At 41.2% G+C, this 15,000-nt stretch overlaps 1 protein-coding gene across 5 annotated transcripts in view; it reads left to right on the top strand.

Annotated features, from left to right (window-relative positions):
• Positions 1-15,000, top strand: part of kcnip3a (Kv channel interacting protein 3a, calsenilin) — a 66,230-nt gene that overhangs the window by 9,640 nt on the left and 41,590 nt on the right. For all 5 annotated transcript variants that reach the window (XM_058390727.1, XM_058390729.1, XM_058390730.1 and 2 more), the window contains one exon: positions 10,910-11,084. In XM_058390727.1, the coding sequence (XP_058246710.1) occupies positions 10,910-11,084 (175 nt within the window). The remainder of the gene's footprint in view (positions 1-10,909; positions 11,085-15,000) is intronic.

Raw genomic sequence — 15,000 nt, forward strand, 5'->3', positions numbered from 1 at the left:
TTAGCCGTGCCGTGTTTACTAAGAGCGGAGTGATGGCGCACAGCACAGCGTGTGCTTGATGGTGTTTTAATGGAACAAACCCACTCTAATCTAGTGTACAGATCTCCAGCCGGTTTTCCACGCCGTGCTGCTGCAACACACACGTCTCATTTATTATTCAGCGTCCTTGCACATTTACTCTCTTTAACGGTCCGAAGACAAATCCTGTGCAGAGGAAAACAAAATCCCAACCCACACTTAAACTGTAAATATAAACGCTGACCAGATCTCCCATGATCCGTCAGCAGACCAAGAGCATGGGATCGTCGGGAGAATTAGATGTTTTTCAGACCTTCAGTTCGCTCTGTTGCTTTGATCAGTGGCTTTTTCCGTAATGTTAAGCAAGGGATAAAACACTGTTACATAAAAGGTGCCGGAGAACTGGGTAGCAGGGTAATGAGTCTCGATTTCTAAACGAGTTAAAGGGGATAAACTGGTGAAACCGTTAAGATGGAGCTGTGGATTTTTGTAAGTGATGTCAAATTTACTGCGTGTGCAGCAGCAACACACTGTACTGCTGCACTCTACTGCAAGTGTCTTGGTGTCCTAAAAGCTTTTTTAATAGCAGGTTTTTATAGTAAAATATGAAAGGAATCTAAAAGGAAATTATAATTTTGGTTTCAAGCTTTAGTCTAGTAAGCTGGAAAAAAAAAGAACCAAGCAGGCAGTTTTAAACATGCTGATTATTTATATATTTTTTATTGCTTTATTGATTCGTAAATGGATTCATTCATTTATTCCTTGCTTCACAGTTTGATTCATCGATTCATTTATTATGTCATTGATTGATTCATTCATAAATTGATTTATTCTTAGTCTGAGTCATTGGGTTCATTAATTGATTGATTCAGTGATTCATAAAATGATACACTGATTCATATTGCTTTATTGATTGATTCGTTGATTTGTAAATTGATTTGTTCATTTATTCCTTGCTCTACAGTTTGATTCATTAATTGATTCAGTTATTGTGTCATTGATTGATTCATAAATTGATTCATTGATCACTGAATGATTCATTGTTTAATAATTTAATAATTGTTTTTCCTGACACTTGTTTCACCATACACTTTTTTTCTCAAATTTTTCCTTTCCTCACGCTCTTTAATTCATTGATTGATTCCTTGATTCACTTATCGATTCAGTGATTCATAAATTGATACACTGATTCATATTGCTTTATTGATTGATTAATTGATTTGTAATTGATTGATTCATTTATTTCTTGCTTTACAGTTTGATTCATTGATTCATTATTCGATTCAATTATTGTGTCATTGATTGATTGATTCATAATTTGATTCATTCTTTGATTCTTTGTATGAGTCGTGGGTTCATGAATTAATTCAAGGGAGCCTTAATTGATTGATTCATTAAACACTGAGCGATTCATTATTTAATAATTGTTTAATAATTGTTTTTCCTGACACTTGTTTCACCCTACATTTTTTTTCTCCAATTTTTCCTTTCCGCACACTCTTTAATTCATTGATTGATTCCTTAATTTACTGATTGATTCAGTGATTCATACAATGATATGCTGATTCATATTGCTTTAATTGATTTGTAAATTGATTCATTAATTTATTCCTTGCTTTACAGTTTGATTTATTGATTCATTAATTGATTCAGTTATTATGTCATTGGTTGATTGATTCGTAAATTGATTCACTGTATGATTCTTTGTAGGAGTCATGGATTCATTAATTAATCAAGGTTGGCTTCACTGATTGATTCATTGAGCCTTTGCTTGATTATTTGATGCTTTATGTGATTCATTATTTAATAATTGTTTTTCCTGACACTTGGTTCTCCTTTAAGACATCCTTTTCCATTCCTCACGCTCTTTAATTCATTGATTGATTCCTCGATTCACTGACTGATTCAATGATACATAAAATGATTCATATGTTAATTAATTGATTCAGTCAGTTTGTGATCGATTGATCTATTGATTCATTCTTCTTTGATTGATCTATTGATTCAGATTCTTTGATTCATTCACTGATTCAGTCATTGCTTCATGGATTGATTCCTTACTTATTCATGAATTAATTCAAAGATGGCTTTATTAATTCATTCGTAATTAATTCATTGATTCAGCGATTAATAAATCTTAGTTATTTAAGCCCTTAAGATATTGTTTTCCTTTTCCATGTACATTCTCAAACCATGGAGCTCCATTAACCCTGGCTGAGAGTAAAGGAGAAACGTGTGAGATTTGCATATTAAAAAAGAAATGCTGGATGTGAGATAATGAACGGGGCTTCGACCTCATTTACATTTTCACACCATGTCCACGTTTATGGCCTTTCTGAAAAAAAGGGCTTTTGATTTTGCAGATATTTATATCATCTACACGGAGTCATTATATAACTCTCTCTCTCTCTTTCTCTCTCTCTCTCTTTCTCTCTCTCCCTCTCTCTCTCTCCCTCTCTCACTCTGCCCCTCTCTCTCTTTCTCTCTCTCTCTCTCTCTCTCTCTCTCTCTCTCTCTCTCTCTCTCTCTCTCTCCCTCTCTCTCTCTCTCTCTCTCTCTCCCCCTCTCCCTCTCTCTCTCTCTCTCTCTCTCTCTCCCTCCCTCTCTTCTCCTCACCCTGTGGAACGCACTGAAATAGTTATGCAAATTATTTTATCCCCTTTGCCAAGTCGCTTTATATGATCTCCTCCCAAACTTCTCGCTATAGCCATCATTTCCCTCGTCACTTCCCTTTTCTATCCATGCGTCCACTCCTTTCTCTCTCTCTTTTCTCTTTTCCTCCACTTCATTCTATATTTTTATCTCTCACACCCTTCTCTCTTTCTTACACCTTCTTATTCTCTCTGCTCTGTAAATATACTGTAATACTGCCAGGTTTTGAATACTGCATGGAAGCCAATTTTTTTCTTTTATTTTTGTCCGGTTGCTATTTTGGTGGTCTAAAATGACGCAGATGGCACGTCGTTACGATCAAGGCTGCGATGCCGATGCTGGATTTGCGAACAATTTTATCCAGGATTGCTGTTGCGTTGCTGCCTACTGAGACTTTATCACAGATTCAAGGCCAAAGACTTAATCTTGACTTCCTGCTTTGGCTTGATATGGAACTGGTTGGAACTGGTTTTGTGGATTTTACTTAAATGGATCATTAACATACATGAACATCATGTTATTAGTTAAATAAATTACATAGCCAAGAGCTTTTCACAGCTGAGGAATGAAATTGGCTTGCTTTGGGTTTTACGCTGCTCATGATTAAATGAAGCAAAAAACAAAACTAAACAAATGTTGGGTGTTTAGGGTTGAAAACACATTCGTAAAATTCTTCATTTGGATATAAAGTGTCGGAAAACAAACGTCTTGCTTAGAAATCACAAAAACAAGCATAAAGAACAGAGTCGATAAATGCTCAATAAACAACTGTGTATTTATAAAAAATAAACATTCAAACATTTTGTCAATTCAATCAAATCAGTTGATGTTGTTTTTTGTTTGTTGTTTGTTTGTTGTTGTTTGTTTGTTGGTCCAAATCTCCAGAACATTTTTGCAGCTCGACAGCTCTGTCCTTTGGCTAATGTTATCAGCTCACAAACCTCAGCAAATTAAATAAAACACGTCATGTTTGGTTCGGTTCCTTCTGTAGAGTCGATTCAGATTCGAATCGTTTGTTCTTGACGACTCACCAAATGATTCATTATCATTCTGTTTTTTGGTCAATGACCTCAGCAAATTAAATAAAACAGGTCAGGTTTGATTCAGTTCCTTCGGTCAAGTTGATTCAGATTCGAATCGTTTGTTCTCAACGATTCACCAAATGATTCGATATCATTCTGTTGTTTGTCGATGACCTTTAACTTCATTTATAGTTTCAGATATCTGTATTTTCCTGTTTTTGCTCGGCTTTTGGCTTTAAAAATGACATTTTCTAAAAATCTTGGCGTAAGAATCTTAAAAATGACAAAAAATTTATTTTGTTTGGAAATGTGGAACTGATCTGATTGGATATCACAGCAGGCTCTCTAGCCACACCTCCTGATAATATATTCGCTATCGTCCCGCCCCCATTTTAAAAACCACTGTTCACTATGATCTTATTATGAGTTTGCGATTTGTTTACAATTACACACACTACACCAATATTATTATCAGTTCATTTTTCATTTTCTTTTTTCTCTCTATTTCTCACTCAATTTCTCTCTTTTTTCTCTTCTTCTTTCCTCCTCTGACATTAATTAAGCTCAATATAACTAATTTTTTCCTAGTCATAGATATATTTGAACTTTTATTTCAATCTTCTCTCTCTCGCTCTCTCTTTCTCTCTCTCTCTCTCTCTCTCTCTATCATGCTCTCTCTCTCGCTTTCTATTTATACCCCCAATGGTGTTAGCGCATATTCGGGACGGAGCATTTACACTTCTCCACTTCATCCCTCCCCTCCCTCACTCCTGATTTTCTCCTCCATCGAACCCCCCTGGAAGACAAAAGCCGGGTTCTGAGCTTCTTCTGTCTTTCATCTCATCCCTCGCTTCCACAGTGGTGTCTCAGCCTCAGCTTCGCTCCCTCCCAGGGGTCTGACATGCCTGCTGGCGACTTCAGATTCTCTTTAATCACTGAGCAGGGGAGAATTACACCGTATGTGTGTGTGAGTGTGTGTGTGTGTGTGTGTGTGTGTTTGATCTGACCGGACTGTTCCGCATGTCTTACAGCTCAGCTCAACTCAGTCAGGTCAACAGGAAGGACATTGAGGGATTAGAGATGATGGTTACTGCTACTGAGGTTTCTGCAGCGTGTAAGACAACCAAGCACATTATTTTCATCCCTTTTTTTTACAGGGATAAACAGACGAAACTTAAAGAAAGACTTGTGTGAGAACTTTGATCAAACTTTAATAGGCACAACTTCGTCTTGTGAAGCAGCCAAGAGGATCTTGTACTCTAGCTGCGACAAAAAATATGACTTCTAGTGCCTGCACTAACAGGGTTTTCCAGTCCCTCCTGGATTGCCATCACAGATATTTTTTGTAAAAAAATCGACCAATCTTTGCGATATTCTGAGAAGCTTGCGATTTTCTGCAGATTCGGCTCGAGACGCGTCATGTGGCGTCATCACAGCACGTGTTCAACTTCCATTCACGTGTGTGGAACATGAGCACAGCTCTCACAGAGAGTCATTACATATGTGTCTCAATGCTAGGAGTTTAAAGGAAGAATCCTGTGCTTGTGATTTCATCAGTTCGAGTAGTTTTCCGAACAAAACTCTATCAAGTCAAGAAGCATTTCTGGCATTTTACATTTCTGGCATTTGGCAGACACTCTTATCCAGAGCAACTTCCAATTTGTCTCATTTTATACAACTGAGCAATTGAGGGTTAAGGGCCCAGCAGTGGCAGCTAGGTGGACATGGGATTCAAACTGGCAACCTTCTGATCAACACCTTAACCACTAAACCTGGGCTTGAGATTGGCACTGAGAGTTAACTGAGAGTCAGCTCCCTGCCTGGGAATCGAACCCAGGCTGCGGCAATGAGAGCTGTTGCTAGATCACCAGGAGGCTCAAATGAGGGACATTATTATTTCCTTATTATATTATAAAAATAATCCATTTTTCTCTAAGAAGTATGTACATGTAAAATAGCATGCTGTGAATAATAGTGGTGCTGAAAACAGGAATTTGGAGCAGGAATTTAATTGGAAGCTGTGGATTTCCTTTTCAGGACTGTTCATGGATATCAGGAATCTTTTGATTTGTTTTTTTTTTTTGAGGTCATTTCCTGTTATGTTATAAGCACGAAATGCATACCAAATATACCAACATACCAAGAATTCCACAAATTTCAGGAATTTTCATCATTTGTCACATGGAAGCCCAAAAACCAAGCTACCACCTTGTGGGATTCTGCTTCACAGGGTTCATTTTTCCTCTTCACCTTCTCATCTCTCCTGCCATTCAGGCTGGACTCTCTCAGGTTAGCATTTCCAGCTCAGTTTGCTCCGTTCTTCCACTCTGAGCCGAATCAATGTCTGTGTTTATCTCCGCGAGGCTCCTCTCAGGCTGCTGCTGAGATCTTTTGTGAGACTTCCTTCGTGCTTTTGTGTGCGTATATAAAAAGCCTCTTTTGTCAAAGTGTTTGCAGCTCCCTCTCGTATTGATGTGTTTTATAGAGTGACTCTGAATAATTGAGAGCTCGTCTGAGAGATCTGTGAGTTGCGGCTTGCCGAGGAGGAAGGAGGTGACAGGTGGATTCCTCCAGTAAACACGCCATCAACTGGGTTTTTACTGGAGCTGCCATTTTGATTGGCATGATTAATGAGCGCCTGAAGGTTGGCACTGTAGCACAGAGATAGAAGAGTGAGGAGAACAGACACGGGTTAGAAAACCTGGTTGTTGCTCTATACTTGCTGTCAGTGCTGCTGTTATTGACAATTAATTAACACCTTCTGACCGATCAGAACCCAGAATTCCACCATGCTGTGGCACAAATCAGAACCCAGAATTTTACCATGCTGTATGACCAATCAGAGCCCAGAATTCCACCATGCTGTGGCACCAATCAGAACCCAGAATTCCATTGTGCTGTGGAACCAATTAGAACCCAGAATTCCACCATGTTGTATGACCAGTCAGAACCCAGAATTCCACTGTGCTGTGGAACCAATCAGAACCCAGAATTCCACTGTGCTGTGGAACCAATCAGAACCCAGAATTCCACTGTGCTGTGGCACCAATCAGAACCTAGAATTCCACAATGCTGTGGCAAAAATCAGAACCCAGAATTTCACTATCCTGTATGACCAATTACAACCCAGAATTCCACCATGCTGTATGACCAATTACAACCCAGAACTCCACCATGCTGTATGACCAATTACAACCCAGAACTCCACCATGCTGTATGACCAAACAGAACCCAGAATCCCACCATGCTGTACACCAAACAGAACCCAGAATTCCACCATGCTGCAGCACCAAACAGAACCCAGAATTCCTCCATGCTGCAGCACCAAACAGAACCCAGAATTCCACCATGCTGCAGCACCAAACAGAACCCAGAATTCCACAGTACTGTGCCACTACTCAGAACCCAGAATTCCACCATACTGTGGCACCAATCAGAACACAGAATTCCACCATGCTGCGGCACCAAACAGAACCCAGAATTCCACAGTACTGTGCCACTACTCAGAACCCAGAATCCCACCATACTGCGGCACCAAACAGAACTCAGAATTCCACAGTACTGTGGCATCAATCAGAATCCAGAATTCCACCATGCTGTATGAGCAATCAGAACCCAGAATTCCAGCGTGCTGTACACCAGTCAGAACCCAGAATTTCAGCATGCTGTGGTAAACCCAGCAGATCTTAGTGACATTAGAGAGAAGTACCTTTACTGCCGTGTGAGAATGTGAACTATTTGTTCTTTGTAGAGTTGTTTGATCTTCTGTCCATCAGAGGCTTAACTCTCACACTGACCCGTAGTGTAGTGCTCATCTTTTGCAGTGATTCAGCTCTGTGCTCACGGTCAATCCCTGACTCATCCTCAAAATCCACTTCTTCCTTATTCTTCCTACAGACGCGCTCCCAGCTCATTTCACACACTTTGCTGCTGACACCAAATGAGCCTTAAAATATACAGTTGTTACATTTGCATGCATAATAATCTGCTAATAAGATCATGAATAGCTCAATTTGGGTACAAAAAAACTCCTTATGAATATCTTTCTGTTTAAATGAGGTGGATAATCTGGTTAACCGTTTAAACTCCTGGCTTCAGTTATTACTATGAATTATTTATTACAGTAAAGCTAATTGGAAATGATTGTTATGAGAGTGCAGAATGTTTGTCCAGACACTGGTGTGTCCTGACAGATTACAGGGTTAATAATGACTTAAATATAGAGGAACTTGTTATGTGAACTTGTAAACTTAGTTACTTTTAGCATTTTGTACATCCATTTTGCACAATCTGATGACCAACTGACCAACATAACGACCAACATGGCAACCACCTAACCAAAATGATGACCAGTCGACCAACATGACAACAAACCAACCATCATGGTGACCAACTGACCAACATGTCGACCAACCAACTAAAAATGCGACCAATTTACCAACATGGCAACCACCTAACCAAAATGGTGACCAATTGACCAACATAACCACAAACCAACCAACATGGTGACCAACGTTGCAACCAACCAACCAACATGGTGACCATCCAACTAAAATGGTGACCAACTGACCAACATGGCATCCAACCAACCAAAAGGTAACCAATTTACCAACATGGTGACAAACCAACCACCAGGGTGACCACCCAACTAAAATGGTGACCAACAGACCAATATGACAACAAACCAACCATCATGGCCACCAACTGACCAACATGTCGACCAACCAACTATAAAGGTGATTTGGGCAATTTACCAATTTAGGCAATTTCGGCATAAAGGCAATTTACCAACATGGCAACCACCTAAGTAAAATGGTGACCAACAAACATGACAACAAACCAACCATCATGGCAACCACCTGACCATGTCAACCAATCAACTAAAAAGGTGACCAGTTTACCAACATGGAGACCACCCAACTAAAATGGTGACCAATCAACCAACATGGTGACCAACCAACCAACATAGCAACCAACTGACCAACATGGTGACCAATCAACTGACCAAAAATGCAAGCAATTTAACTGACATGGCAACCAACCAGCCAACATGGTGACCAACATGGAGACCAAACAAACAAATTTGTGACCAACCAACCAAAATGGGGTCCAATTGAGTACCACAGTGAAGAAAAACTGACCAATTAGGGACCAACTGACCTACAGTAAAAGTTCTTTAAGGAAAAAAAAAATGGTTTTCTTCCAACTTTCCTTTAAAATAATTTTTCTCATACAAATGGATCTAAGCGCTCATTTATTTACACTCTTGTTGTCATGGTAACAGTGGCCCTAAATACAGCTCATGGCACATATGCACACGTGAACAGGGTTGAGATTGCATTTAATTTACATGCGATTGGGGATTTCTTTAGGCTGAGTGTATACATGCCTCTCTGAGAGGAGAGCAGCGAGAGGAGTGAGATGAGCGAAAGCAGTGAGAGCAGTGAGATGAGTGAGAGCAGTGAGATGAGTGAGAGCAGTGAGATGAGCGAGAGCAGTGAGAGGAGTGTGATGAGTGAGAGCAGTGAGATGAGCGAGAGCAGTGAGAGGAGTGTGATGAGTGAGAGCAGTGAGAGGAGCGAGAGCAGCGAGAGGAACGAGATGAGTGAGAGGAGCGAGAGCAGTGAGAGCAGCAAGAGGAGTGAGATGAGCGAGAGCAGTGAGATGAGTGAGAGCAGTGAGATGAGCGAGAGGAGTGAGATGAGTGAGAGCATTGAGAGGAGCGAGAGCAGTGAGAGGCACGAGAGCAGCAAGAGCATTGAGATGAGTGAGAGGAGTGAGATGAGCGAGAGCATTGAGAGGAGTGAGATGAGCGAGAGCAGTGAGAGGAGTGAGATGAGCGAGAGCAGCGAGAGGAGTGAGAGCAGCGAGAGGAGTGAGATGAGCGAGAGGAGCGGGAGCAGTGAGAGGAGTGAGATGAGCGAGAGCAGTGAGAGGAGCGAGAGCAGTGAGAGGAGTGAGATGAGCGAGAGCATTGAGAGGAGTGAGATGAGCGAGAGGAGTGAGATGAGCGAGAGGAGTGAGAGCAGCGAGAGGAGTGAGATGAGCGAGAGGAGCGGGAGGAGTGAGATGAGCGAGAGGAGTGAGATGAGCGAGAGCAGTGAGAGGAGTAAGATGAGCGAGAGCAGTGAGAGGAGCGAGAGCAGTGAGATGAGCGAGAGGAGCAAGAGCAGTGAGAGGAGCGAGAGCAGCAAGAGGCGTGTGATGAGCGGGAGGAGTGAGAGCAGCAAGAAGAGTGAGATGAGTGAGAGCAGTGAGATGAGTGAGAGCAGTGAGATGAGCGAGAGGAGTGAGATGAGTGAGAGCATTGAGAGGAGTGAGAGCAGTGAGAACAGCGAGAGGAGTGAGAGCAGTGAGAGGAGTGAGAGCAGTGAGAGGAGTGAGAGCAGTGAGAACAGCGAGAGGAGTGAGAGCAGTGAGAGGAGTGAGAGCAGTGAGAGGAGTGAGAGGAGTGAGAGCAGCGAGAACAGCGAGAGGAGTGAGAGCAGTGAGAGGAGTGAGAGGAGTGAGAGGAGTGAGAGCAGCGAGAGGAGTGAGAGCAGCGAGAGGAGTGAGAGGAGTGAGAGCAGTGAGAGGAGTGAGAGCAGCGAGAGGAGTGAGAACAGCGAGAGGAGTGAGAGCACGTCAGTGGCAGATAAACACTAATCAGGATGAAGAGCCGGTGTGGATGTCGTCTGAAAGGGGTGTTATGTAATGTGTAATTATCACGCTGAGTGATTGTCAGTGACCTGACACATTGCATCGTGTCACAGGATCATGTCGCCCTCCGAGGCGCCGGTGATGATGATGATGATGATGATGATGATGATCTCTTTCCATGCACATGAGCTAATTATACATACACATACTGCTGGGAAAAAGTTTTGTTTCTGTCTTTTTGTTTGTTTTTCTTTGTTTTCTTCTCTCTCTCTATGTCTTTTCAAAAATGTTTGTTTCTCTCTCTCTCTCTCTCTGTTTCTGTCTCCCTATATCTGTCGATCTCTCTCTCTCTCTCTAATGTTATTTCTGTGTACATGCCCCCCCTCTCTTGCTCACTCTTTCTCTCTCTCTCTATCTCTCTCTATTTCTGTCTCCTTATATCTGTCGATCTCTCTCACTCTCTCTAACTTTCTTTCTTTCTGTCTTTAACTTTCTTTCTCTCTTTAACTCTCTCTCACACTCTCTCTCTGTTTTTCTTTCTCTCTCTCTCTCTCTCTCTCTTTCTGTCTGTCCTGCAGGAGGATGGGAAGATAGTGGACGGTGGACTGCTGGGTGATGCTAACGGTGTGGGTTCGGGCTCTGCGAGGCAGAAGGACAGTGGGAAATGGCAGAGGCCTCGGTTCACACGGAAGGCCCTGATGAGGTGCTGCCTGCTCCGCTGGATCATCGCCAGCACCGGCCCTAAAGAGCAGGGTGAGCCTGTACTGTACACACACACACACACACACACAAACACACACACATTATTAAATACATCATGAGCCATAATATTTAACTAACTAGTCCTAGTGACTAGTAAATATTAGTGGTCTGCAGAAGACACATACTAACCAAATGCTGTGCTGTAATGAAACGTTGCAGTTTGTTTCAATGAATCATATTGATGGTGAACTGAATCATATCAGATCAGTAGTGGACAGAAGTACATTGAGTCATTGGAATGTGTGTCCCAGAATGCAATGCAGCTATATGATGCAGGTGCACTTAGACAGAGAGAGAGAGAGAGAGTTCAGAGTTGATCAGTGAATTGAATCATATCAGTGCTGAATCGAATCATATCAGTGCTGAATCAGATCATACCAGTGCTGAATCAGATCATATCAGTGCTGAATCGACTCATATCAGTGCTGAATCAAATCATATCAGTGCTGAATCAGATCATATCAGTGCTGAATCAGATCATATCAGTGCTGAATGGACTCATATCAGTGCTGAATCAAATCATATCAGTGCTGAATTGAATCATATCAGTGCTGAATCGAATCATATCAGTGGTGAATCAAGTCATATCAGTGCTGAATCAGATCATATCAGTGCTGAATCGACTCATATCAGTGCTGAATCAGATCATATCAGTGCTGAATCAGATCATATCAGTGCTGAATCAGATCATATCAGTGCTGAATCAAATCATATCAGTGCTGAGTCAAATCATATCAGTGCTGAATCGAATCATATCAGTGCTGAATCGAATCATATCAGTGCTGAATCAAATCATATCAGTGCTGAATCAAGTCATATCAGTGCTGAATCAAATCATATCAGTGCTGAATCAAATCATGTCAGTGCTGAATCAAATCATGTCAGTGCTGAATCAAATCATATCAGTGCTGAATCAAATCAGATCACTGCTGAATCAAATCATATCAGTGGTGAATCAAGTCATATCAGTGCTGAATCAGATCATATCAGTGCTGAATCAGATCATATCAGTGCTGAATCAGATCAGATCACTGCTGAATCAAATCATATCAGTGCTGAATCAAATCATCCCAGTGCTGAATCAAGTCATCCCAATGCTGAATTGAATCATATCAACATTGAATCAAATCATATCAGAGCTGAATTGAATCATATCAGTCCTGAATTGAATCATATCAGCAGTGAATCAAATTGTTTCAGTGCTGACCAGAATCGTTAGATAGATAGATCATTAGTGGACTAAAGCACAGAACTGTTGGACTTTCCAGAATTCAGTGCAGCTATATGATGCAAACAAAAATATTTAAAATATAAAATTGCATATGTGTGTGTGTGTGTGTGTGTGTGTGTGTGTGTGTGTGTTTGTGTGTGTGTGTAAATGGGACTTGCAGAGTCATTGATCAGAGTGGATCAGTGATTGTAGTAAGTGAAAGTCATATAATAAGATCTATAAAAATTGGTGGACTTTTATGTCAGAAATGAATTCTTTAATTCTTTAAAACGAGGATCTGAGTGAATATCATTTCGGTTTAGTGTGATGGCGGTTTAGGTCACGTTTTTACCTTTATGTAGCAGTCATAAAACCGGGCTTGTAAAACGAACCGGAGGACACCGATGCACGAGGAAGAGGAGGAGGCGCTGAGTGAGACATAAGAAACGGATCTAATTATAGAAACTCATCAGTTGAGTCGTATTTGCGTGATAGATGCTGTGCGGTTAATGCGGTTAATAATCAGCGGCCTGCTCTTGTTTTTAATTTAACCTGATATAGAGCGGAGATAATTTAATTTCGGAGCGATGGAAGCCGGTGTTTAATTTTGTGTACGGAATCCATCGAGCTCCTGCGTGAGTAATGACGCCGTGCTGACTGATTGTAGAACACACATAACAGATGGCACACGCCTGAAGCTCATAATGAGCGCTGCATGCAACCATCACACACACACACACACACACAGTAATGACTTTGAATATATTTGGATGCGAACATTTGAACACAAGCAGTGGGTGACGGGGCTTCTATATTTGGATCATCTGCATCAGCTGTGTTTGTTCAGGTGTGAGGAAAAGTATTGGCACCCCTACAGATGACCACGTTTGACCTCATAAATCTCGTACGTGTGTGTCGCTAGAAAGTGCACTATTTAGGGAGATTTGCGTTCTGTAAATCCCACAATGCACCACAAAAAAATAATTCGGAAAATTCGAAACATCCTGAGGTGTGTTATTGCTCTTTAGTCTCTCGACATCTGGCCCACGGGGCGAAACTCCACCCCCTTTCCAGTTCCGCACAGTGCATTTGTAATAAACTGGTGTATAAATAAATGATCTGTTTGCAGCAGCGATGCATACAGAGAGCTTTTTATATACTTGTCTGTTTGTGTGCTGCGATATAAAGACGCAGGGTGAAAACACGCCGCGGGAGAAAGGAACAGGTGGATAAAGGTGGACACAGGGGCAGTGGGATGAAATGACCCAATACTGACAATATTAACAACCTAGATAAAATCTAATGAAAATGCCCAATGAGCCAAACCCCACCCACCCCCCACGCACACACACCAACCAAACACACACACACCAACCAAACACACACATAATATGTGATGTTTAAAGTGCTAATAGTTAAGAAATTCAGGCTCAGATCCTAAGGAGCTCAGGATTAATCTCAAATCCCGTGTTGGATTAGTCGGATCTCATACCTGTGTACAAAAACCTCCACTTGTACAAAATGTACAAAAGTAACGTACAAAACCTTGTACATTACTGTTCCCTTAAAATATCACATCAAGCAGAGACCTGGACATGTGACTGAAACTGAATGGGAAAGATAAAACTGTTGAAGAGTAGAAAGATATCAAAAATAGATAGATAGACAGACAGACAGACAGACAGACAGACAGACAGACAGATAGATAGATAGATAGATAGATAGATAGATAGATAGATAGATAGATAGATAGATAGGAAAAGGATGGATGGATAGATAGATAGATAGATAGATAGATAGATAGATAGATAGATAGATAGATAGACAGGAAAAGGATAGATAGATAGATAGATAGATAGATAGATAGATAGATAGATAGATAGATAGATAGATAGATAGATAGATAGATAGATAGATAGACAGGAAAAGGATGGATAGATAGATAGATAGATAGATAGATAGATAGATAGATAGATAGATAGACAGGAAAAGGATAGATAGATAGATAGATAGATAGATAGATAGATAGATAGATAGATAGACGGGAAAAGGATAGATAGATAGATAGATAGATAGATAGATAGATAGATAGATAGATAGATAGATAGATAGATAGATACACTATATTGCCAAAAGTATTCGCTCACCCATCCAAATAATCAGAATCAGGTGTTCCAATCACTTCCATGGCCACAGGTGTATAAAATCAAGCACCTAGGCATGCAGACTGTTTTTACAAACATTTGTGAAAAAATGGGTCGCTCTCAGGAGCTCAGTGAATTCCAGCGTGGAACTGTGATAGGATGCCACCTGTGCAACAAATCCAGTCGTGAAATTTCCTCGCTCCTAAATATTCCACAGTCAACTGTCAGCTGTATTATAAGAACATGGAAGTGTTTGGGAACGACAGCAACTCAGCCACGAAGTGGTAGGCCACGTAAACTGACGGAGCGGGGTCAGCGGATGCTGAGGCGCATAGTGCGAAGAGGTCACCAACTTTCTGCAGAGTCAATCGCTACAGACCTCCAAACTTCATGTGGCCTTCAGATTAGCTCAAGAACAGTGCGCAGAGAGCTTCATGGAATGGGTTTCCATGGCCGAGCAGCTGCATCCAAGCCATACATCACCAAGTGCAATGCAAAGCGTCGGATGCAGTGGTGTAAAGCACGCCGCCACTGGACTCTAGAGTAGTGGAGA

This window comes from Hemibagrus wyckioides, linkage group LG05 (assembly GCF_019097595.1).
Source record: "Hemibagrus wyckioides isolate EC202008001 linkage group LG05, SWU_Hwy_1.0, whole genome shotgun sequence".
NCBI classification, from domain to species: domain Eukaryota; kingdom Metazoa; phylum Chordata; class Actinopteri; order Siluriformes; family Bagridae; genus Hemibagrus; species Hemibagrus wyckioides.